Genomic DNA, 21,291 nt, shown 5'->3' on the forward strand with positions numbered 1-21,291 from the left:
CCGTTATCAAAAGAGTATTTCGAAAAAGATTAATCTATTAGAATAATAAGAATTATTTGTTACCAACTTTTTGAAAAAGTCAAAAAGCTACAAAAGTCCTGTGTTGAACTTTATCCAAAAAGTACACACTTTATATTATTCAGTGCCATAATGAACGATAGAATTTGAATATTGGGGTGTTTTTAATGTGTTACCCTCTGCTCTGTGCTCCTCTCTGGACTCCCTGCAGGTTAATTGTAGGTTTGGACATCCTGAGAAACAGGCGGCTGAACCAGTTCTGTCCTGATGCCGGTTGGTGGGAGGAGCAGGTCAGCCTGTAAAACACACATTTATTCTTTACAAATGTGAGTCATTGTCTTGTTCTTAAGGTTTTTAATGTTAGTAATTTAAGAATGTATCAATGGGGTTGCTTCATGTAGGCGTATTACAGTTTATAAAAGCCTCAACAACACATGAAGCAAAACATTTAAGGTTATATTAGAACGTGCAGACCAATTAGCAGACTAATTAGGGGTTCAAGTTTTGGTAATTCTCGCTTTTAATTTATGTTCAGTTTAATGTCCTTATGCAGTCAATGTTTATATTGAAATGTGTTTTTATACGCTGCAATAGTCATAATTCAGTACTTTATGCAGTAGATGTGTGAACGTGCTGCACGGCTTCAACCAGCAGGTGGTGACATTGACTGAGTCCAGCGCGTGTTGAAGCGGAAGTAGTTGAAGCAGTTTGTTGTAGTTTTTCAGCAGCCGATAAAACGTTCTGCTGGACTACAGATAACAAATAATATTTGGCACTCAGACAAATTATTTACATTATTATTTATTTCTTGCTTTGCACTTTTTACATGTTAACAAACGCTCTTCTCCATATTTCTCTCTTGTTGGACAACAACACAAATAGAACCACAAACACAGAATGTCAGTATTATACCATAGACTGAGTGTCGTTGAGCTAAATACTGACTGACTGATTTGCCTTCAACAGATTATTTCTTTAAAGAAAACAACAACACAAAAAGAATAAAACGAGCATTGGAAATGCCAAGAAGTTGCTTCAGAACATAGAGAGATAGTCTACCGCTGAAAGCTGGCATCATTAAATAAAACAAATAACACGTATAAAGATCTTTACAAATTAAATCAATGGTAGAATCAAGACCCAGTTAGTCATTCAAATAGACGTCTTTACTCTGGCTTCATTTAATGATTACAATATATATTATGAAATCTTGCTACCTCTTTAAATCTCCCTTCTGGCAGCCAATCATAAAGACCTGAGGTCCGAGGACAGACTCATATCAGACAGCGTCACTGCACTGACCTCTTCTTCTCCAGGATGCTCCTCTCTCTCGGCCTGGCCGTCTTCTTCTCTGCGAGCTTTTCCTTGGAGATGAACCAGACTTCCAAGCAGCTGGCGGAGAGCGGAGAGCAATGCTCGGCCTGCGACTTCCGGGAGCACAGCAAGCAGATGAGGCTCCACAGAATCAAGTCCCAGATCCTCAGTATCCTGCGGCTCGAGCAGGCTCCCAATATCAGCCGGGACATGATCCGCCAGCTGCTCCCCAAAGCGCCTCCTCTAACGCAGCTCCTGGATCAGTACGATCCGCGGGTGGAGGACGAGGACCACGCAACGACAGAGACCATCATCACCATGGCCACCAAGCGTAACTAAACCAAACCAAAAACCTTTTATTTTCTTCTTCTTTGCTCAGCACCTATGTTTAATGTCGTGCGTAAATCCTGTGCGTAAAGTTTGTTTCCAAGTAGACGCGCAGAAAAAAGGACAAAATAAAATCACTTTTCAAATTCTAATGTTGTGCTTTAATCCAAAAATACTGACAGCATTTTGATTTTGAAGAGATGTTGGTACTTAGAATCCATAAAGTATTGTTTGGAAAAATCTGCAAATTAAATAAAATGGTTTATAATAATAATTTTAATAATAATAATTTTGATGATTTCTTCCAGCTAATCCGATCGCCCAGGACGAGTTGTCCTCCTGTTGTCTCTTCAGCCTCAGTCCAAAGATCCAGCCCAAAAACATCCTGCACGCTCAGCTGTGGGTTCACCTGCGACCGGCCGACATGGTCACCACCGTCTTCCTGCAGATCTCCCGCCTCAAACCCGGGAAGGAAGGGAACAGCACCCGAGTCCGAGTCCGGTCCTTGAAGATCGACACCGACGCCGGTGCCGGCTCCTGGCAGAGCATTGACATCAAGTCTCTGCTGCAGGCTTGGCTGCGTCAACCGGAGACCAACTACGGGATCAAGATCAACGCCTACGACTCCAACGGCGAAGATCTGGCTGTCACCTCAGCCGAGCCTGGAGAGGAAGGACTGGTGAGTGCACAACAAATCAACAACATTTAACTACAACTTCAAAAGCACATGGACTCTGGAGGTTCAATGAAGATCCAGTTTGTGGCGGTTTGTCTGTTGCTTTGCCGGTACATTTTCTATTTCTTTCCAGCAACCGTTCATCGAAGTGAAGATCCTCGACAGCCCCAAGAGATCCCGCCGTGACTCGGGCCTCAACTGCGACGAGGAGTCCGCAGAGACCCGCTGCTGCCGCTACCCGCTCACTGTCGACTTCGAGGAGTTCGGCTGGGACTGGATCATCGCTCCCAAGCGCTACCGGGCCAACTACTGCTCGGGGGAGTGTGAGTTCATGCACCTGCAGCAGTACCCTCATGCACACCTGGTGAACAAGGCCAACCCGCGGGGCACAGCGGGGCCCTGCTGCACGCCTACCAAGATGTCGCCGATTAACATGCTCTACTTCAACCGCAAGGAGCAGATCATCTACGGAAAGATCCCGTCCATGGTGGTTGACCACTGCGGCTGCTCCTGAGGAAACTCGGGCATCTATTCGATATGTATAGATGTATTTTATTAAAAAGCTAAACTTAGTTACAGTAACATCCCATCTATGAAAGAGAAGTCCGAAGTATTCTCAAGGACAAGTTGTTTTTAGTTTTATACTTTGTGCTTTCATCCAACAACTAAAATGTGATCAGATCAGACCAAACATTCAGAAACAAGAGATGACCAACTAAAAGACATAAAAGCACAACAGCGATCACAGCGATAAGATCCTCCTGTCTTATGAAAACGTCGCCTGATTTGAACCTTGGCCAGAGCAAACCCTGCAGGGTGTCTTCCACGTGCGCCTTTATTTTGAAAAACATGAACCGACTGACTCTGGGCTGTCCCAAAGCTTGTTTGCAAACTCCCTTTTTTTTATGATCTGTTCTCAAGAATGTTTAGTGAGTTGATGACCCCCACAAGTGACTGAGACCCACAAGAGTGACTGGCTAAGAGGCCTGTCAATCAAGGCACATCTTATCAATACCCCTGTGAGGTTTTCTTGTAATCAAACACAGTTCATTGCATCCTATCCTTGAGGCCTAAAGGTTGCATCGTCGGGAGATTTTGAAACCTGATTTTTAATATTTTCCTTCTTCTTCTGTCTTCTTTTTCTCTGCCATATTGCCATTTCTCTGTGTATGCGCTACATATTTGCAGGTTAAAGAGTAAATTGACACCAAACTGAATAGAAGTATTTTGCTGAAACCTCCGAAACAGAATCCTGGTCAGAAGTGTGCTTTGCTGCACCTGTAACAATGACTAATAGTGATGTCACAGCACTAACACACCCTGGAGTACACTTCTACATCACTGAACCACTGGAGGTCAACTACAGTAAGATTTTAGGTGTTGTTGTACATATCCTCGAATGGACACAATCATTTTCCTTGGTAATAGTCAGAGTGTTGCAGCATCTAGTGGACATTAGAAGGACGGCAGCTGAAGATGGCACTTCAACACTTTCTTTATCATTCAGCTGTGGTGGTTGTCAGAAATACTGGTTTATAGGTAAAACGTATATTTAGCAATAGTTAGCGTGGCTCCAATCTCAAACTAGAACCCTGACTTTCCTTCCATGGAGCAGAAACCTGAAGAAAGCTTTAATGTGGAGGTTGTGTCAGATCTTAAGATCCCCCCTGACTGGTAGAATAGTGTATATTATAAAACAGCCAGCGAAGCTTTGGATCCGTCAGCCAATTACAACGTGAGCACAGGAACTGTGATCTCAGAGGGAGGTTTGATCTCGATTTGAAGCCAAGAGCAGATGTTCCAAGTGTTGTTGTGCTTCACGGGGGTTTGGAACAGAACGTCCATGAGTGACACAGTTTCACGTTTGTGATTCTGCACTGAACAAAATGTCCAGTGAAGTTATTGCGTGCACATTGGTTTGTTTTCCTGCAAAAAGAGGGTTGTTTCGTCATGATTAGCTCTACAAAAGTGACAGTTTTGAATTGAAATAAAGCAGAATTATACCACTTAATGACATGTTAAACCTTAATGAAATTACTAAGTGACATGTAAAGGTGGATATTTGATGCATATGTGTTGTATGTTACATTTCTGACTGCTTAGACTGAAGTAGAACGTTTATTTTGCTATTTATCTCTTGCTAATCAAGGATGAGTTGAGAAAATGTTCACTTACAATAAGCATATGTGCACAAACATACACAAATACACGTAAGTAAGAAAGATGAAAGGCCATGTTGAGGTTCTGAGTGTGAAGAAGAGATGAAACGGTGCATTCAAGGACAGTATGAAAACGTAAAATGTTTGAATGAATCTTTGTGTCTTTGAAAGCACCAGCAGTTTATGAGGATTTCACACATTTACCTGCATTAACGTGTGAATTTAACGTCACATTATCACTAATAAAGACTTTAAAGGAGGTGTCACATTGTTCACTGTGATCGCAAATAGACTTCAAAGATGTTTCAAGTTTCTGCAAGTTGAATTTCTGTCAAAAATATTGCTAATATGGACTGAATGTATTGGAAAATGGTCAACAGTTGTAGTGTATTAGCTATATATCTATATATATCTGTGAATGTTATTTATTCCTGCCACTAGGTGGCGTCAATATGTATTGTTTCCAAATTGAGTTAGTAAGAACTTCACCTTTATGCCACCTGTGTGTTAGATCCATGCATCTAACATGTTCTCCCGTTGGTTTATGCATTCTGTATATGTATATAATTAATCATTAATGAACTACAAATACTGTGTCGACGCCCACAGCTGCATACGACTTGTCAGTTGAAGTATTACTACACATATATATATATGCATGAATAGCAGTATTATCACACATTGTATCACGTTTTGGTGAGCAGACTAACAGGCTTGGATAACTTTTATCGTGCTACTGAACACAAGATTCATATTTTTCTCTACCACGTGTATTAAGGAGAACAGCTCTAGAACTAGAGTGTCTTATTTTCATAGAAGCTCAGAACCCGACAGGTTACACAATTCCATGTTTTTCACAAAAACACAAATGTATGAGTCATAAGAATAAAAGCGTTGGAAGCAGAACTCAGTGTTAATTGTTTTCTAGCCTGCAAACTCCAGATGTATCTAGAGGTGTCTTGGTGCAATGTATTATTATTAATATAGTTGTAGTATAAGCAGTATTTTTATTGTGGCTAAATCTGACACACACCTGTAGAAAAAGTGTTGTTTTTACTGTCCAATATTTCTTGATTTCGATGAATAAAGTCATATTTTACAATCATATATGTAGGGAATAATTATTTTATTTTATTTGGACATGGTATTAATTCATTATTCTCATCATTGCTTAAGTTTCAGTTTCAGTGTTACTTTCCCTTTCTCTGAAAACACGTGATCACTCTAAGCTCGTCCGAGTATTGGCTGTCCTCCTCCCGGAAACTGCGATATTTTGCTTTTAGACATATAAATAATACTTTGTATGCAGTTAGAAATCCTTAGATTATATGAAAAATAAATAAACACAAGTGTATTCTTGATCTTGTGCTTGTACCAATTAATCTACGTGAAAATAATACGATGTATAATTGTTATTCTGGGTAAGCTTGCTAACTGACGGAACAGCCGGTTTACATCGTTCTGATTGGTTGCCATCAGCAAAGGGGCGGACACACACCGCAAAGCTTACGCTGTGATTGGCTGACGCTGTTTCCGTACACTACAGTAGCAGAAATAGGCTGTGTCGCTGCTCGGGCACATTTTGGACACATTGCACACGTTTCCGCTGAATAAAAGGTAAGTTTAAACAACTACTTCCTCAACGTTACCGCCTAAACGTCGCAAGCGTCCACTTCCGCAGTTTATTTTACGTCAAAATTAAACTTGTGCAAAGTGGTTCACTAACTACTGTCACCGCACACCACTCGTGTTTTTAATTAATTCTATTTAATATGTGACACCAGGTGAATCACACGTTGGCCGGATTCACCGGTGAAAAGCAACCATTTGGATCACGTCATGTGTTTCGTGCTGTGACGCGTAATATTCATGGCAAACGTAGAAGCAAACGTGTAAAAGTCACATTTGTGGACCGAATCTGGTTTTTAGGACAAACCAGCATGGCTAGGTGTGTTCAGAGGCGGTCTCTGCTGTGGGATGTTTGACGACTGACGGAGGTAGAGCGATAGGGCGGAAAACGAAACCTATGGACGTCTGCTGCTCTTTGCCAGCTTATAATGAAAATAATATCAAAAATGCACTAAGACGTCTTAGATGATGGGCTTTCCTATAGACAGTGAATGCATCTTCAAACTAAAAGGCGAAATGACACATCCCATAATGATTGTGGAGTCAGCATTTCTGATTTCCGAGTTTCTTGCTCTGTAAGTACACAGCTGGAGAGGAGCTGGATTCAAACCTTCAACTCTGCTGAAGTGCCCTTTAACGGACACATTGGCGTCAAAAGAGTGTATCCACACAATCAGCTGATACTCTTGTTGGAGTAGTTGGAGCCCTGAATCCTCATGAAGTTGCTCTCCCTCACCAGAAGATGGCGCAGTGGTGCCAGCTCCAGATGCTGGACTGTAAGTACCTGGAGCAGGTGGACCAGCTGTACGACGACTCGTTCCCCATGGACATCCGGCAGTACCTGAGCAAGTGGATCGAGAGCATCGACTGGTGAGAACACCGACACTTTATGTTCTTGTCTCAGCTTCTCCAGTTTGCTCCTGTTCCTGTGTTTTATGTCAAAGAATGAGTTGTATAACCGACGGGTTCGGTAGTAGTAGTGCCGTGTTCTGTGCCTCCTCAGGGACACGGTGGCGATTCAGGACTCTCTGGCTACCGTTCGGTTCCACGACCTGCTGGCTCAGCTGGACGACCAGCACAGCCGCTTCGCCCTGGATAACAACTTCCTGCTGCAGCACAACATCCGCAAGATCAAGAGGAACCTGCAGGTCCGACACCCAGCCGGGGCCAGAGGTCCGTGAACTTTTGTGAAGTCCCTTAGCTGTGAGTTAAACTCTCTTGTGCCTCTGCAGGATCGGTTCCAGGAAGATCCGGTCCACATGGCCATGATCATCTCCAGAAACCTGAAGGAGGAGAAGAAGATCCTGGAAAATGCGAAGACCACCGAGGTAAAAGCCACAGCTTCTAATGTTTTTCTGTAATTTATTTAGCATTTCCTCTATGGAACTCCTCTCACTGTGTTCATTTTACCACAAAGTACAATAAAGTTTCCCCCTCACGTCTGCAGCAGGAGGGCGAGGGGACGGTGTCGGCCATGGTGGTGGAGAAACAGAAGCTGGACAACAAAGTGAAGGAGATGAAAGACCGAGTTCAGGTAGAACGTCACGGACACAGTGTGTCACATGACACCGTGGGCAGAGATTTAAAGAGGTTCAAATGTCATAAATGGGATCTGACTTCTTCTCAAATGTTCTTCTGATTCAGATGGCGGATCAGAACATTAAGAACCTGGAAGATGTGCAGGACGAGTACGACTTTAAAGTGAACACGCTGAAGAACAGAGGTGAGATCATGTAGAAGCGTACGATCGTAGATAACAGAACGGTAACGAGGTGAAAGTCTCCCGAACGTAGAGTTCGCTTGAAGGTTTTATTCATTTCGTTTCCGTAGAGAATGAAATGAACGGCATGACGGCAAAGGAGCTGGAGAAAGAGAAGATGACGGTCGGGAGGATGTGCCTCGACCTGAAAGCCAAACGACAGGTGAGCACACCTCGACAAGTGAGCCGGGGACTCAGTGGAGACGCTCGGAGAGTGATTTTAAAGTGTTGCGTCTCTCTGCCACTCCTCAGGACGTGGTGACCCAGCTGACCAACCTGCTGAACGTCACCCAGGCGCTGCTGTCGGACCTGATCTCCGAGGAGCTGCCGGAGTGGAGGCAGCGGCAGCAGATCGCCTGTATCGGAGGTCCGCCCAACGCATGTGTGGACCAGCTGCAGAACTGGTGAGACCTCCTGTCCCCCCCCCTCAGCCTCAGACACACAAAAACAAACAACAACAGACTCTTTCATTCCTCCTCTTCCTTCTCCTCCTCCTCCTGCAGGTTCACATCGGTAGCGGAGAGTCTCCAGCAGGTCCGTCAGCACCTGAAGAAGCTGCAGGAGTTGGAGCAGAAGTTCACATACGACAACGACCCCATCACACAGAAGAAGGCTTACCTGGAGGCCCGGGCCCTGGACCTCCTCAAGAACCTCCTCTCCAAGTAAGGAACCTCCTCCACACGCGCTACTGATTATCAATTATGGCTCAAACTTAAAAGAGATCTATAATCACGGTGTGTGTGTGTGTGTGTGTAGCTCTCTGGTTGTGGAGAGACAGCCCTGCATGCCCACCCACCCACAGAGACCCCTGGTGCTGAAAACAGGCGTCCAGTTCACCGTGAAGCTCCGGTGAGAAACTGAGCTTCATGTCGACAAACACGACAAACATAAAACTAGTTTTATTTGATCTGTTGAATGATTTTATTTCTTGTTTCAGGTTCCTGGTGAAGCTGCAGGAGTTTAACTACCAGCTCAAAGTCAAGGCCATGTTTGATAAGTAAGCTGCGTTCACAAGCTCACAGACGCTCGTGTGTGTTTGTTTGAACGTGTTGATTAATGAGTCTTCTTCTGTTCCTCAGAGACGTGACGGAGAAGAAAGGGTACGTCTCCAACACATTCTATATATTTATATTCTGTTCCACCATTGTTATTAATATTATTAATAATCTTAACAAGTTACGGTAAGTTAGGATAATTATGCTCTTGAGAGTATTTGAATACGTTACCCCTCTTCCTCCTCTTCCTCCTCTTCCTCCTCCTTCTTTTTGAACTTAGATCCACTTTGACGTTAACGGCTCCTAATGAATTAACATATTGACGTTGTTTCTATTGTCAGGTTTCGGAAGTTCAATATTTTGGGAACAAACACCAAAGTGATGAACATGGAGGAGTCAAACGGCAGCCTGGCAGCAGAGTTCAGACATCTGGTGAAACTTTTCATATCTTTTATGTTTATACAACAAAGACTTGAGTGTAAAATCTGTAAACAAACGGGAACAGCTGGACGCTTCTGGAGGAAAATGTGCTTTAATGACACAAACTGTTTCTCTGACTTCTTCTTGTTCTTCACGCAGCAACTCAAAGAGCAGAAAGTTGCCGGCAACAGAACGAACGAGGTAAGAGCTTCAGTGATCCTGACGATGTTGTCAAGAGAAATAATACAACAAACAAAAATACAACAAACGTGTGTGTGTGTGTGTGTGTGTGTTGTGTTCAGGGTCCTCTGATCGTCACAGAGGAGCTTCACTCGCTCAGCTTTGAGTCCGAGCTGCAGCTCAACCAGTCGGGACTCAACATCAAGCTGGAGGTGAGACCAGATGGCAGATCTAGTTGCTCTGGATCTGTTTCTGTGAGTTCTGTTCTTGATTGTTTCCTTGTTTGTTGTTTTCAGGCCATATCTCTGCCCGTCGTGGTCATCTCTAACGTCTGTCAGCTGCCCAGCGGCTGGGCCTCCATCCTCTGGTACAACATGCTGACCACCGAGCCCAAGGTGAGCGCACACACACACACACACACACACATAGAACAGTACAGTAACAGAAATCCAGTGTCGGTCAGGTGTGTTTGACAGATGGTTGTTAATGGAGTTCCCTCTTCCTCTTCCTCAGAATCTGAAGTTCTTCCTCACCCCTCCGACGGCGAAGTGGTCCCAGCTGTCCGAGATCCTCAGCTGGCAGTTCTCCGCCGTCACCAAGCGAGGCCTGAACCAGGAGCAGCTCAACATGCTGGCGGACAAGCTGCTCGGTAGGAACCACCGACACGCCGTCTCTTGATTCCTGCAGGTCTGTGACACAGAGACACACGGACAGGATGTGATAAAAGTGTAAACGTGAAAACCTCCGTGTTCCTCTGCAGGAGCTAAAGCCAAGAGGAACCCAGAGGGACACATCCCCTGGGTCAAGTTCTGCAAGGTGAGATCAACGCTGGAAAATATTGAACAATAAGACTTTGTTTTTAAAGTCTGCTGTAAATCGTAGTAAACTGAATATCTTTGGGTCTCTGACTCGTGGTCGGTAAGATAAAGGTTCCTTTATTCTTCTGTCAGCTTTTGTACTTCGTTGTTCTGAACTCCTTTTGTTTTGTCCAGCAGCAGAGTGCCAACGAGAAAGCGTTTCCCTTCTGGTTGTGGATCGAAGGAATCCTGGACCTGATCAAAAGACACCTGCTGTCCCTCTGGAACGACGGGTGAGCAGAACGTGTGCTCACACCACGCTGCACAACATATTCAAATAAAACTTGCGTACCTCAGATCTTTACGTCAGGACCTTCTGTGTGCAGCTCCATCATGGGCTTCCTCAGTAAGGAGAGGGAGAAGGCTCTGCTCAGTGACAAGTGTCCCGGCAACTTCCTGCTCCGCTTCAGCGAGAGCAGCAGAGAGGGAGCGATCACCTTCACCTGGATCGAGCACGACGTCCACGGTGAGCAGAGACCCTCCCGATTTGAATCATTTCATCATAGCTACAAAGCAAAGCAAGCAATCCTCCTCACCGATCACACGTTTTGTCTTTATGAACCCAGACAAGCCGCTCTTCCACTCCGTGGAGCCGTACACGAAGAAGGAGCTGTCCGCCGTCTCTCTGCCCGACATCATCCGCACCTACAAGGTGATGGCGGCCGAGAACATCCCGGAGAACCCGCTCCGCTTCCTCTACCCCAACGTCCCAAAAGACAAGGCCTTTGGGAAGTACTACCCCAAACCCTCGGAGAGTAAGTCACAGAGACGGAGTGCATTTAAAGAGATAAAATACACTGAAAGTACGTTTTGATCACAAGACTTTTGCGTTAATCTGCGTTCGTCCTTCCAGCTCCGGAGCCCATGGATGTGGAGAACGGTCCGGAGAAGAGCGGCTACATGAAGACGGAGCTCATATCCATCTCAGAAGTGTAAGCGGTGTTTATGGTAATTAACGTCGTTATATTTTTTATTAGCAACAGATTGAGTCAATAGCGATGTTCATGTGTCCAGACATCCGTCCAGACTGCACGACAACATGATGCCGATGTCTCCCGACGACTACAAGGTTCTGTCTCAGTACGTAAGTCCCAGAGACATCGACGCCGTGGTGAGTTCTGCTTCCTGATCGCAAGCTGCCGCTTTGCACCGCCGACTCAGCCGTTAATGTAGGATTATATGGCGGGCGACAAGAAAAAACAATGGTGGTGTTCTTAAATCTAAACTGGGTTTCTGTCTGTCTGTCTGTCTGTCTGTCTCCTCGCTCTGCTTTCAGACAAACAATCTGATTTCTGGATTTGGAGAGTTTGACGTTCAGGTAGATGCAGCTTTAATCTACGCTTAAAGTGATGGTTTGATGAAGTACTGTGCATGTATTTTTGTTATATCCGTTTAAGCGTAGCTGTATTTACATCTCGTTACCTTTCTCTCTTCAAAGCCACCAGACGCAGCACAGCAGCAGCTCCTGAGTTCTGGTGGCTTTGAAGAGATAATAGATAACAGCTTCATTTATAAATGTAGCGTTGACTTGTCGGCACACGTTGCTTAGCTTTGTGTCTCTTTGCCTCTTTAAGACAATATAAATGTACACAAATGTGTCGAACCCTCTAATAAGCCGTCGTCCTTCTCTTGTTTCCAGATGAGTGCAGAGTTTTCGGATCCAAACTGAGGGCGCGTCTTCACTTCAAACGTTACGTTCTTCTTTCTTTCATGTGATAAGATCTTAGTGGTGTTGTGTTCCGGTCAGTACAGGAACCAGCAGAGACTAAAGCCATCAGACGATCCGATGAGACCTGTTCATCAACAATATACTTCAAGTTACATCACCAAAGTAATCCAGTTACTTTCTGTTAATAACTTACAGGTAACGTTAAAATCAGTGTCCAGTCTGAATCTTAGACATGATCTGTCACTTTATTTGTGTACATATATATCTTTTTATTAAATGTGAATCTTAAACTCCTTCATAATCCCGACTGTGACTCGGTTGCAGCTCAGAGAGAGATTCTGTCTACAGCACGTGAAATTTAAACGTCTTCACACAAACTGTGTGTGTTAATGTGTAGCACTCAACCTGAGCTCTTTTATTTAACTGTACCATTGGCTTTGGGTTTCACAATTCATGGAAGCTAACGCAACTAAACTTTATGACGGCTGTTCGTCGGCATAATTGGAAATCTTTGAATGTGTGTGTAGCTGAGGCTGATATTTCAGAATTAAAACCGCCTGAACGAAGTGCAAGGAGTCATTTTGTGTTTCATTTAAATTATTATTAAGGTTGCAACACTAAATTCAGATTGTCGTCCCATTTTGGTACATAAGAGAAGCACACAAACACAGAAACAACCTCTGTTCCACACGGAGGATGAGGACAGAAGCCGTTCTGAAGTCTGGAGGTTCGGCTTCTCGTTCCAGACGGCAGCACGAGAACAAGATGTGGTTTTGTAAATTTAAACCGTGGTGGACAGCTGACAGGAAGGGACCTGGTATCAACACATTGGAACAAAAGATGGTTTCATGTATTACGTAATCTGCTTCTTAGGTTAAGTTACATACATGTGGCGGCATCTTGAAATACTAATATTGAAATGTATATTATGTAAAGTGTCAGAAGTAAAACTGCTCATTATGCAGCTCATTTATTGTACTATTGGAGTTTTATTATGATCATAAGGACTTTATCTGTATTACATATTTCAAGACCATTTTTGCATTTTATGACCTAAGATATGATTTATTTATGACAATTTTTCAACATTTTACACTGACTTTTTATATCTTTTTTTAGGACATACTACACTATATCTCTGCTACGTATATGCTGTACGACACCTAACCCTTGTGGCTGCAATCTCAGTGATCCAGTCCTCTTTACTAACAAACCCTTATTTTCCCCACATCAGAAAACAATAGAAAACACAGTCAAACAATGGGTTTATGAAAACAATGATGGGAAAACTTCACTCAGGAGGGTTCATATGAACAATTAAAGACACAATAAATGGAAATGAAATTATAAGATAGTTTCAGTGCAAACTCTTTATTTCATACACACAGGTTGGTTTGAATGTGTTCAACATGGTTCAACTCATTTCTAAAGTAATGAAACTCATGATTCCACTGACTTTATTTAAACACACGGCTGCATGTGAACCGGTCACATGGTCCCTGGGAACGATGGAAGAGTCTTCAGGTTTGTCCAAATCCTGCATCATAACTATTAATTGTATTATTGTGTATGATTTGTACTTTAACTGACTTTTATCTGCCACACACTTGTAGATATTCAGCCTCAATGGATGACATCTGAAGACGAGTTAGACCGACTGAAGGAACATCTTCTGAAGCTCTGACGTAAGATCATTTTGACTTTTTTCGACATGCTATTCTATGACCTGAACCAACATAATCCATAAAGTTTCATCCGTCTCTTCTTTTCTCCTCAGATGAGTAAAGAGTTTCTGGACCAGAACTGAGGACCAGCGAGTTTCTTCACTTCATCCACATCTTCTTCAGACTGGCCTGATCTGGTGATTATGCTCTTAGTAGTGTTGGAAAGTAGTAGTAGTAGTAGTAGTAGTAGTAGTAGTAGTAGTAGTAGTAGTAGTAGTAGTAGTAGTAGTAGTAGTAGTATTTGTTTGAGTAGTTGTAGTTTCTCTCAGGGCCCTCAGTCATAGTCTGGCTCAATATATTTAAAACTGTTTGATTCTACCTGCAAAACATTATTTACACAAAGATAAATCTCTTCCTGTTTGATTCATTTAAAAAGAATGTACAAACTTTAGCCATAATAATGTTTTAGTAAAGAAAAAGTAATTTAATTAGTTGTTTCATTTTATTTGTTAGTCATAGTACAGTATGCCATAACAATTTATCGTGTATATAATATACATTGTTTTTATTTATTGTGAAACAAAAGTGAGGAAATCGTTTTTATTATATTTATTTTAATAATTAATAATAATTTTATTCTCACTTTTGGTACAGTATGGAATACTGTAACGGGACCTTTTATGGCGTACTGTATGTACAGTTTTATGTTAAAAAAAAGTACGGTATGGGTTTATAACGTCATAAAAAAGTACGGTATGGTTTTATAACGTCATAAAAAAGTACGGTATGGTTTTATAACGTCATAAAAAAGTACGGTATGGTTTTATAACGTCATAAAAAAGTACGGTATGGTTTTATAACGTCATAAAAAAGTACGGTATGGTTTTATAACGTCATAAAAAGTACGGTATGGGTTTATAACGTCATAAAAAGTACGGTATGGGTTTATAACGTCATAAAAAGTACGGTATGGGTTTATAACGTCATAAAAACGGTATGGGTTTATAACGTCATAAAAAAGTACGGTATGGTTTTATAACGTCAAAAAGTACGGTATGGGTTTATAACGTCATAAAAAGTACGGTATGGGTTTATAACGTCATAAAAAAGTACGGTATGGTTTTATAACGTCAAAAAGTACGGTATGGGTTTATAACGTCATAAAAAGTACGGTATGGGTTTATAACGTCATAAAAAAGTACGGTATGCCATAAAGAGGCTTACTGTTATTGTACCTTTTTGACATGATAAAAAGTACAGTATGCCAGTATAGGTCCCGGTATTTCTCCCCCCAAAAATTATTATGAATTATTATTTCATATAAAAAAATATTTTTTATTTTTTTGGGGGGGTGGGGGGATTTTTTTTTTTAAATTAATTTTATTTTTCAGTATGTAATATTTTACTGTATTGTTCTGCTTCTGTATACCTTCAACTAATATCTGGTCCTAGTATTATAGTTCTGCTTATGTTTTTCGTGTGTTACCTATTCTATTATTTTGTGACGTACGTAGTGTGTTACTGCTTTTATGTAGTCTTGCGTTATCTATTTTATTACATTGTGACGTACGTTTATGTCAACGCTATTTTTTTTAACTTATGTTGCGACTTTTTTTGTTTACGCGGTAGTTATCGGAGCTATTTACGCAGCTATTTTGTTGTGTTACTTTTGTTTGTACATACTCTGGTACCGAGTAGGTCTTGAACCCGACACGGGATCCATTCGTGTCGAGGACAAACCTACCGCGCCACCAACGCAAGTACATCTATTACTCTTCTCTTGGTTTATTTGACTTCTTCATTTGGGGTGTTTGACTGTAAAATATCACTGTGTCCCATAAGGTTTGAACTGACAACCTCCTGATTCAGAAGGAGTCACCTATCAGTGTGAGCTATTCCTCCTTGTGAATGAAGTTGTGTTTCATAAAGGATTTGTTTTCTGTTATTTCAAAGCAATGTTTCAGAATTCACTGCATCTCAGAAAAGTCATAGTTTAGTATGTCATAAAAACAAGTCATAAAAAAAGTAATATTGGAAAAAAGAATATAAGAAAAGTCACAGTATAGTGTGTCATAAGGAATTTTTGGGTTGGACTTTAAAAATGTATTGCATCCCATAAGAATTGAACTCACAACCTCACATCTTTAGTCTCATCAGCTATCACTCTGAGCTATTTCTCTTGGGCTCAGCACTGTTGTTTTAAGCTTTTGACCTCTTCACCTGGAATAATATAGTATGCTATAAAAAGTGGCACAACAGAGGTTAAAACCCATCACTGAAGGTGTCACAACCGGTCTTCTCTCTCTGAGCTATTTGATCTGAGAGTGAGATCTGTTTTGTAGAGTTTTAGACTCCTTGACTCAGATCTAAAATTCTAACTACAACATATGAGGGTCGAACCCATAACCTCCAGTGTCATAACCAGACTTCTATCACGCTGAGCTATTTAATCTGAGAGTGAACTGTGAGGATCAAACTCATAATCTCATGTCTCCTAACCCATTGTCTATCACTCTGGAAACTGTAAATGAAGGCGTTCGTTGTTGTATTTATTGTTCACATTACTGAGGAGAGAAAATAAAGTGGAATTTGAACCTGTCAGCTCAGATGTATCAGTGATGCTCCCATCTTATCATGGTGAGCTATTACAGGAACTCTTCCCTTCCTGGTTCATCTTATTCTTCTTCTTCATAGTGTGAGAATATTTTCGCAACATGTGTTAGTGAGACAGGGAGCTGGGATTTCATCCTTTCACTTCACACTTTGAGGCTTCAGCTCCTGTGTGAGTCAGACCAACAGTGAAGTGGCTCAGTGAGAGGAGCTGATGATGGAGAACCACTGAAGTGGAAATAAATACATTAAAGAAGAAATACGTGGAAAAATACATACTTCAAGAAATCACAAAAATATATGAAAATAGTCGTGTAAATAAAATAGGTCGCTACGTAAATAACAAACACAGCTGCGTAAAGTACATGACAGAAAATAGAGTATCAGCACAGAGAAGATGTTCATTCAGTCACGTTCCTCTTCTTTCTAGATGTCATCTGAGAGACAGAATGAAGTCAGTTAAAGTACAAATCATACACAAATATTAAACGTGTGTACAATTTATAGTTAAGATGCAAAGATGTGCCAGATGTGGACAAACCTCTGAGAAAGATTAAATTAAAAATTAATTTATTGTTGTTGCATATGATCCAGAATCATTACCCACAATGCAACAGCACCGTATGGGTGACATCACCAGTACTGACAGTCCAAACCACTCTGGAAACTATTAAAATCCAAAAGTCTTGAAATAAGTCAGTAAACTGTGACATCACTAGAATTCAGCTCAACAAGAACAACGTGACAATATTAAGAAGTGTATAGTTGTTAGCCTGTTAGCTTAGCGCTCATCCACATTGATTTCCGGTTTGTGGCCGTTCAGCCTGACTGACCTCAGAACTCACAACAAGCTCCTGTTGTCCCTCTCCTCCAGTTTATCTCCTTTAACGTTTCTTCTTCTCTGGTGTTTATTGTAGGCTGGTAAACCAGCTTATAGGAGCATTACCGCCACCTACTGGACTGGAGAGTGTAGAGCAACACTTAAAAAATGAAATTCTGTTATTACTTGAACAATATAAATAATACATAACCAAAGTAGTGTTATGTTTTCCATCAATCAATGATTTCTTCATCATACCCGTTATATAAATATATTAACAAATATTAGACATGTTTGTGTACAACATTTATATTATGTGTGCTACATTATTAGATATATTTTATGAGTAATCTGATTGTTTCGCGTTTAAGTCCTGCAATCGCTTGTGTAAAATCTTTTATTTTTCCTCTAAAAAGAAGTCACAGAAATAACATGAATCCATATAAAATGCCGTATATTTTAAAGTAGATCTCTTTACAGCCAAAACATGAGATTAATATATTTTATAAATTGTTATCAGAACGAAATAGTCTGGCACATAACTCGCTTAGAAGAGTATTATTCATCATGTCCAGAGATTTATTTTACATTCATGAAATAAAATTAGAGTCCAGACTAAAAGATGAACAATAATATTAAATAAATGTCACGCTGCTGGATTTAACACAGCAACACTTTAGAGATTAAGAAGAATTAACACAATGTGTTTAATCTGCTGAATCTGATCTCCTCTCAGGCGTCAGTGGTTTCATCTTTAAAAGAGACACCCAACCACTGTTCTTACAAACTTTTCTGTTGCAGACATTTTTCACCATTTGAGACTCTTTGAAGTAAACACAGGACCAAAGAAATGCTTCATGTTGTTTATTGTTTGTAGGAATAACAATGTAGCTCGCTGGAATGTAAAGAATTTAACAAGAACAGAACAATATTGCTTAGCAATTAAAACGTTTGGCTCTTCTTTCTAGGATTGTAGTGGAGCCACAGCGAGCTACAGATGAGGGACCTAGTACTCTTCTCCTTCATCCTCCTCCCCGACGCTGTCGGTGCCCACCTCCTCGTAATCCTTCTCCAGGGCGGCCATGTCCTCTCTGGCCTCTGAGAACTCCCCCTCCTCCATCCCCTCTCCTACGTACCAGTGGACGAAGGCCCTCTTGGCGTACATCAGGTCAAACTTGTGGTCCAGGCGAGCCCAGGCCTCGGCGATGGCGGTGGTGTTGCTCAGCATGCACACGGCCCTCTGCACCTTGGCCAGGTCTCCTCCAGGAACCACGGTGGGAGGCTGGTAGTTGATGCCGACCTTGAAGCCGGTGGGGCACCAGTCCACAAACTGGATGCTGCGCTTGGTTTTGATGGTGGCGATGGCAGAGTTAACATCTTTGGGCACCACATCTCCACGGTACAGAAGACAGCAGGCCATGTATTTACCGTGGCGAGGGTCACACTTCACCATCTGATTGGCCGGCTCAAAGCAGGCGTTGGTGATGTCGGCCACTGAGAGCTGCTCGTGATAGGCCTTCTCTGCTGAGATAACTGGGGCGTAGGTGGCCAGAGGGAAGTGGATACGAGGGTAGGGCACCAGATTGGTCTGGAACTCCGTCAGGTCCACGTTCAGGGCGCCGTCGAAGCGCAGGGAGGCGGTGATGGAGGAGACGATCTGTCCGATCAGCCTGTTCAGGTTGGTGTAGGACGGGCGCTCGATGTCCAGGTTCCTGCGGCAGATGTCGTAGATGGCCTCGTTGTCCACCATGAAGGCGCAGTCAGAGTGCTCCAGGGTGGTGTGGGTGGTCAGGATGGAGTTGTAGGGCTCCACCACAGCTGTGGACACCTGGGGGGCCGGGTAGACCGCAAACTCAAGCTTGGACTTTTTGCCGTAGTCGACGGAGAGACGCTCCATCAGCAGAGAGGTGAAGCCAGAGCCGGTTCCTCCTCCAAAGGAGTGGAAGATGAGGAACCCTTGGAGCCCTGTGCACTGGTCAGCCTGAGAAAATAGTGAAAGAATAAGTGTTATTGTCATAATCATTGAGGTCTCAAGCAAAACACTTTTTCTTAATAATTATTAGAGCTCACCAGTTTGCGTGTTCTGTCGAGAACCATGTCAATGATCTCCTTTCCGACTGTGTAGTGACCGCGGGCGTAGTTGTTGGCGGCGTCCTCCTTGCCCGTGATCAGCTGCTCAGGATGGAAGAGCTGCCGATATGTTCCTGTACGGACCTCATCTGTGGAGCAACGAGAATACCGGTTTATAGCAATGTAATACAGTAATATAGCTTTGGTACAAACAGCTAAAGATGTCATAGTATTAATAGTAATTGCCTCTATAATAATAACCCGTTATCTTACCTATGACTGTTGGCTCCAGGTCCACAAACACGGCTCTGGGAACATGTTTACCGGCTCCAGTCTCACTGAAGAAGGTGTTGAAGGAGTCGTCTCCTCCTCCCCGGGTCTTGTCGCTGGGCATCTGTCCGTCCGGCTGGATGCCGTGCTCCAGACAGTACAGCTCCCAGCATGCATTGCCCATCTGGGTTCCGGCTTGGCCGACATGCATAGAAATACACTCACGCTGCAGAGAGAAGAGGCAAAGATCAGATATCAAGGAGGCAAACGGCAACATTTTACTTCTTATTGCTCGAAATTGTGATGTGCACTCTTGGTTTCGTCTATTAAATGTCAGATAATGCTAATTTATTTATTAAGAACATAGTCTAGACATCATTTCTTTATGGGGGACTATAGGGGAGGGGGGACAAAAACAAAATGGCCGATATACTGGACATCAAAACCTCCTAAATGTCACTATTGTTCTGAGAACCCAGTGCAAACATCCACTTATAAATGGTGCTTTAGGGGACGTTTCTACAACCACAGCCGCACGTGAAGACGTTCTGCGGGCTCGATGAATAATGTCTGCACACGGCTCGTTACCGCAGAGATTTAGCGGGTTAAATCCTGCCCCTCCCTTACGGAGACCCAGCAGGGAGGAGAGTGTAAAAAGAATCCATAGAAGAAGAAGCGCTCCTCCCTGCCCCCACACTGCCGCAAAGCAGCACCTTTGTGTCGCGGTAACGGAACAGGGCGTTAACTGACAGTCGAAAACGTGAGCTCGCGGGAATAAAAAAGCCGCTATGAAGTCTAACGGTTATTGTTACAATCCACCACACTTAACGGTTAAAAGATAACAGTTTATATTGTGTGAAAATATGGAACATTTGAACGGTTTTAACGTCAATATCTTTGTCCGTTTTAATCGAAACTGCGCCAGTAAACTAACGTTAGCCAGTCTGGCCTCGCTTCCGTGATGTCACATAGCTAACAGAACGGTCACAAACGACACTATAACCAAGAACAATCACATTTCAATGAATTATAGATTTTTGAGGCGATACTTTTATAGCTATATAACGTTGTTCACTATTAATATAAAAATGTTAGATGTTTTGCAGCACGAATAATACATGTGTTTATTATTAACTGCAATTTCCACATTTTTAACAACATGCGGATGTTATTTAAATGTGATTTCGACTTAACACTCACCATTTTCTGGCTGTTTAATTCCTCTTCTATCCGACGTTGAAGAATCGGTTGATGAAGGCAGTTGTGAGGACCGGAAGTGGAGCTGCTCTATTTATTCGTTTTCGAGGAGGCGGGGCCAAAGCGGTGGTTGAATTTCCTCTGGGCGGTACCGACCGTTGGGCCCTGCTGCATTCAGGTACGGCTCGAAATGTTCCGTCTCTTACAGTTTAGCTGCGTCATCTGAGGGGAATTTTAATCGATCATGTTTTATTGGAGGCAGTTCTTAGTCCCAATGTGTTCCTTTTATCTAGTAATTATTTTCACATTTGATGCTCTGTACAGTTGATTAAATTAAACTAACATCAACAAGTCTTTTTATTTTTACCTATATTTAATTTGCTGAAAATAGAGATTTATGAGACTCAAAATGTCATCATAAATACAAAATATAAAATGTAATAATGATGATCACCTGAGGCACACTATTGGGTTTTGTGTTATATCAATAAACAGTGTCATTGTCAAGTCATTTTATGAATCCAAATAGCAGTCCAACAACTATATGTAGCACGAAGCAAACACACAGCAATGACTCTGTTTTATGGTTATTTTACTCTGAAGGCATCCGAATTCAGTCTTATTTGTGACTTCTCAATTTGGGAAGGGGAATGTAGG

At 42.3% G+C, this 21,291-nt stretch overlaps 3 protein-coding genes across 7 annotated transcripts; 2 read left to right on the forward strand and 1 right to left on the reverse strand.

Moving 5' to 3' along the window:
- Nucleotides 1–1,335: 1,335 nt before the first annotated feature.
- On the forward strand, nucleotides 1,336–3,110 carry LOC306715115 (growth/differentiation factor 8-like; the record flags this gene model as incomplete). The annotated part of the gene is made up of 3 exons (XM_079185356.1): nucleotides 1,336–1,663; nucleotides 1,968–2,338; nucleotides 2,469–3,110. The coding sequence occupies 3 exons, from the start codon at nucleotides 1,336–1,338 to the stop codon at nucleotides 2,847–2,849; spliced, it is 1,080 nt and encodes a 359-aa protein (XP_079041482.1). The 3' UTR covers nucleotides 2,850–3,110.
- A 2,924-nt stretch (nucleotides 3,111–6,034) lies between these two features.
- On the forward strand, nucleotides 6,035–12,564 carry stat1a (signal transducer and activator of transcription 1a). Of its 5 annotated transcripts, none has more exons than XM_079186010.1 (25): nucleotides 6,035–6,111; nucleotides 6,863–6,993; nucleotides 7,127–7,271; nucleotides 7,356–7,451; nucleotides 7,571–7,657; nucleotides 7,768–7,846; nucleotides 7,954–8,045; nucleotides 8,135–8,286; nucleotides 8,386–8,544; nucleotides 8,639–8,731; nucleotides 8,820–8,879; nucleotides 8,962–8,982; nucleotides 9,219–9,309; nucleotides 9,457–9,498; nucleotides 9,600–9,689; nucleotides 9,774–9,872; nucleotides 9,991–10,126; nucleotides 10,238–10,293; nucleotides 10,470–10,567; nucleotides 10,661–10,800; nucleotides 10,901–11,089; nucleotides 11,188–11,266; nucleotides 11,349–11,445; nucleotides 11,611–11,652; nucleotides 11,974–12,564. In XM_079186010.1, the coding sequence occupies exons 2-25, from the start codon at nucleotides 6,866–6,868 to the stop codon at nucleotides 12,001–12,003; spliced, it is 2,301 nt and encodes a 766-aa protein (XP_079042136.1). In that variant the 5' UTR covers nucleotides 6,035–6,111; nucleotides 6,863–6,865; the 3' UTR covers nucleotides 12,004–12,564. The 5 variants fall into 5 exon arrangements, with proteins under 5 accessions (XP_079042136.1, XP_079042138.1, XP_079042139.1 ...); XM_079186012.1 differs by having other exon boundaries at nucleotides 10,473–10,567; XM_079186013.1 differs by having other exon boundaries at nucleotides 7,574–7,657.
- Nucleotides 12,565–17,946: 5,382 nt separating this feature from the next.
- LOC306715208 (tubulin alpha chain-like) lies at nucleotides 17,947–20,687 on the reverse strand. Its single transcript, XM_079185496.1, has 4 exons — nucleotides 20,638–20,687; nucleotides 19,441–19,663; nucleotides 19,168–19,316; nucleotides 17,947–19,078 (listed from the first exon to the last, which is right to left on the reverse strand). The coding sequence occupies exons 1-4, from the start codon at nucleotides 20,638–20,640 to the stop codon at nucleotides 18,104–18,106; spliced, it is 1,350 nt and encodes a 449-aa protein (XP_079041622.1). The 5' UTR covers nucleotides 20,641–20,687; the 3' UTR covers nucleotides 17,947–18,103.
- Nucleotides 20,688–21,291: the final 604 nt, after the last annotated feature.

Source organism: Pholis gunnellus, assembly GCF_910591455.1.
Source record: "Pholis gunnellus genome assembly, chromosome: 24".
Lineage (NCBI taxonomy): Eukaryota > Metazoa > Chordata > Actinopteri > Perciformes > Pholidae > Pholis > Pholis gunnellus.

What these genes read in the sequence shown, in the direction of transcription:
- LOC306715208 (XM_079185496.1), bottom strand. An exon ending in CCTGGAGCCAACAGTCATAG is followed by an intron (nt 19,317 to 19,440) that starts GTAAGATAACGG and finishes GTTGCTCCACAG; the next exon opens with ATGAGGTCCGTACAGGAACA. An exon ending in TCGACAGAACACGCAAACTG is followed by an intron (nt 19,079 to 19,167) that starts GTGAGCTCTAAT and finishes CTATTTTCTCAG; the next exon opens with GCTGACCAGTGCACAGGGCT.
- stat1a (XM_079186010.1), top strand. Translation starts at nt 6,866, where the DNA reads ATGGCGCAGTGGTGCCAGCTCCAGATGCTGGACTGTAAGTACCTGGAG. An exon ending in CAGTTCACCGTGAAGCTCCG is followed by an intron (nt 8,732 to 8,819) that starts GTGAGAAACTGA and finishes TTCTTGTTTCAG; the next exon opens with GTTCCTGGTGAAGCTGCAGG. An exon ending in CTACCCCAAACCCTCGGAGA is followed by an intron (nt 11,090 to 11,187) that starts GTAAGTCACAGA and finishes TCGTCCTTCCAG; the next exon opens with CTCCGGAGCCCATGGATGTG.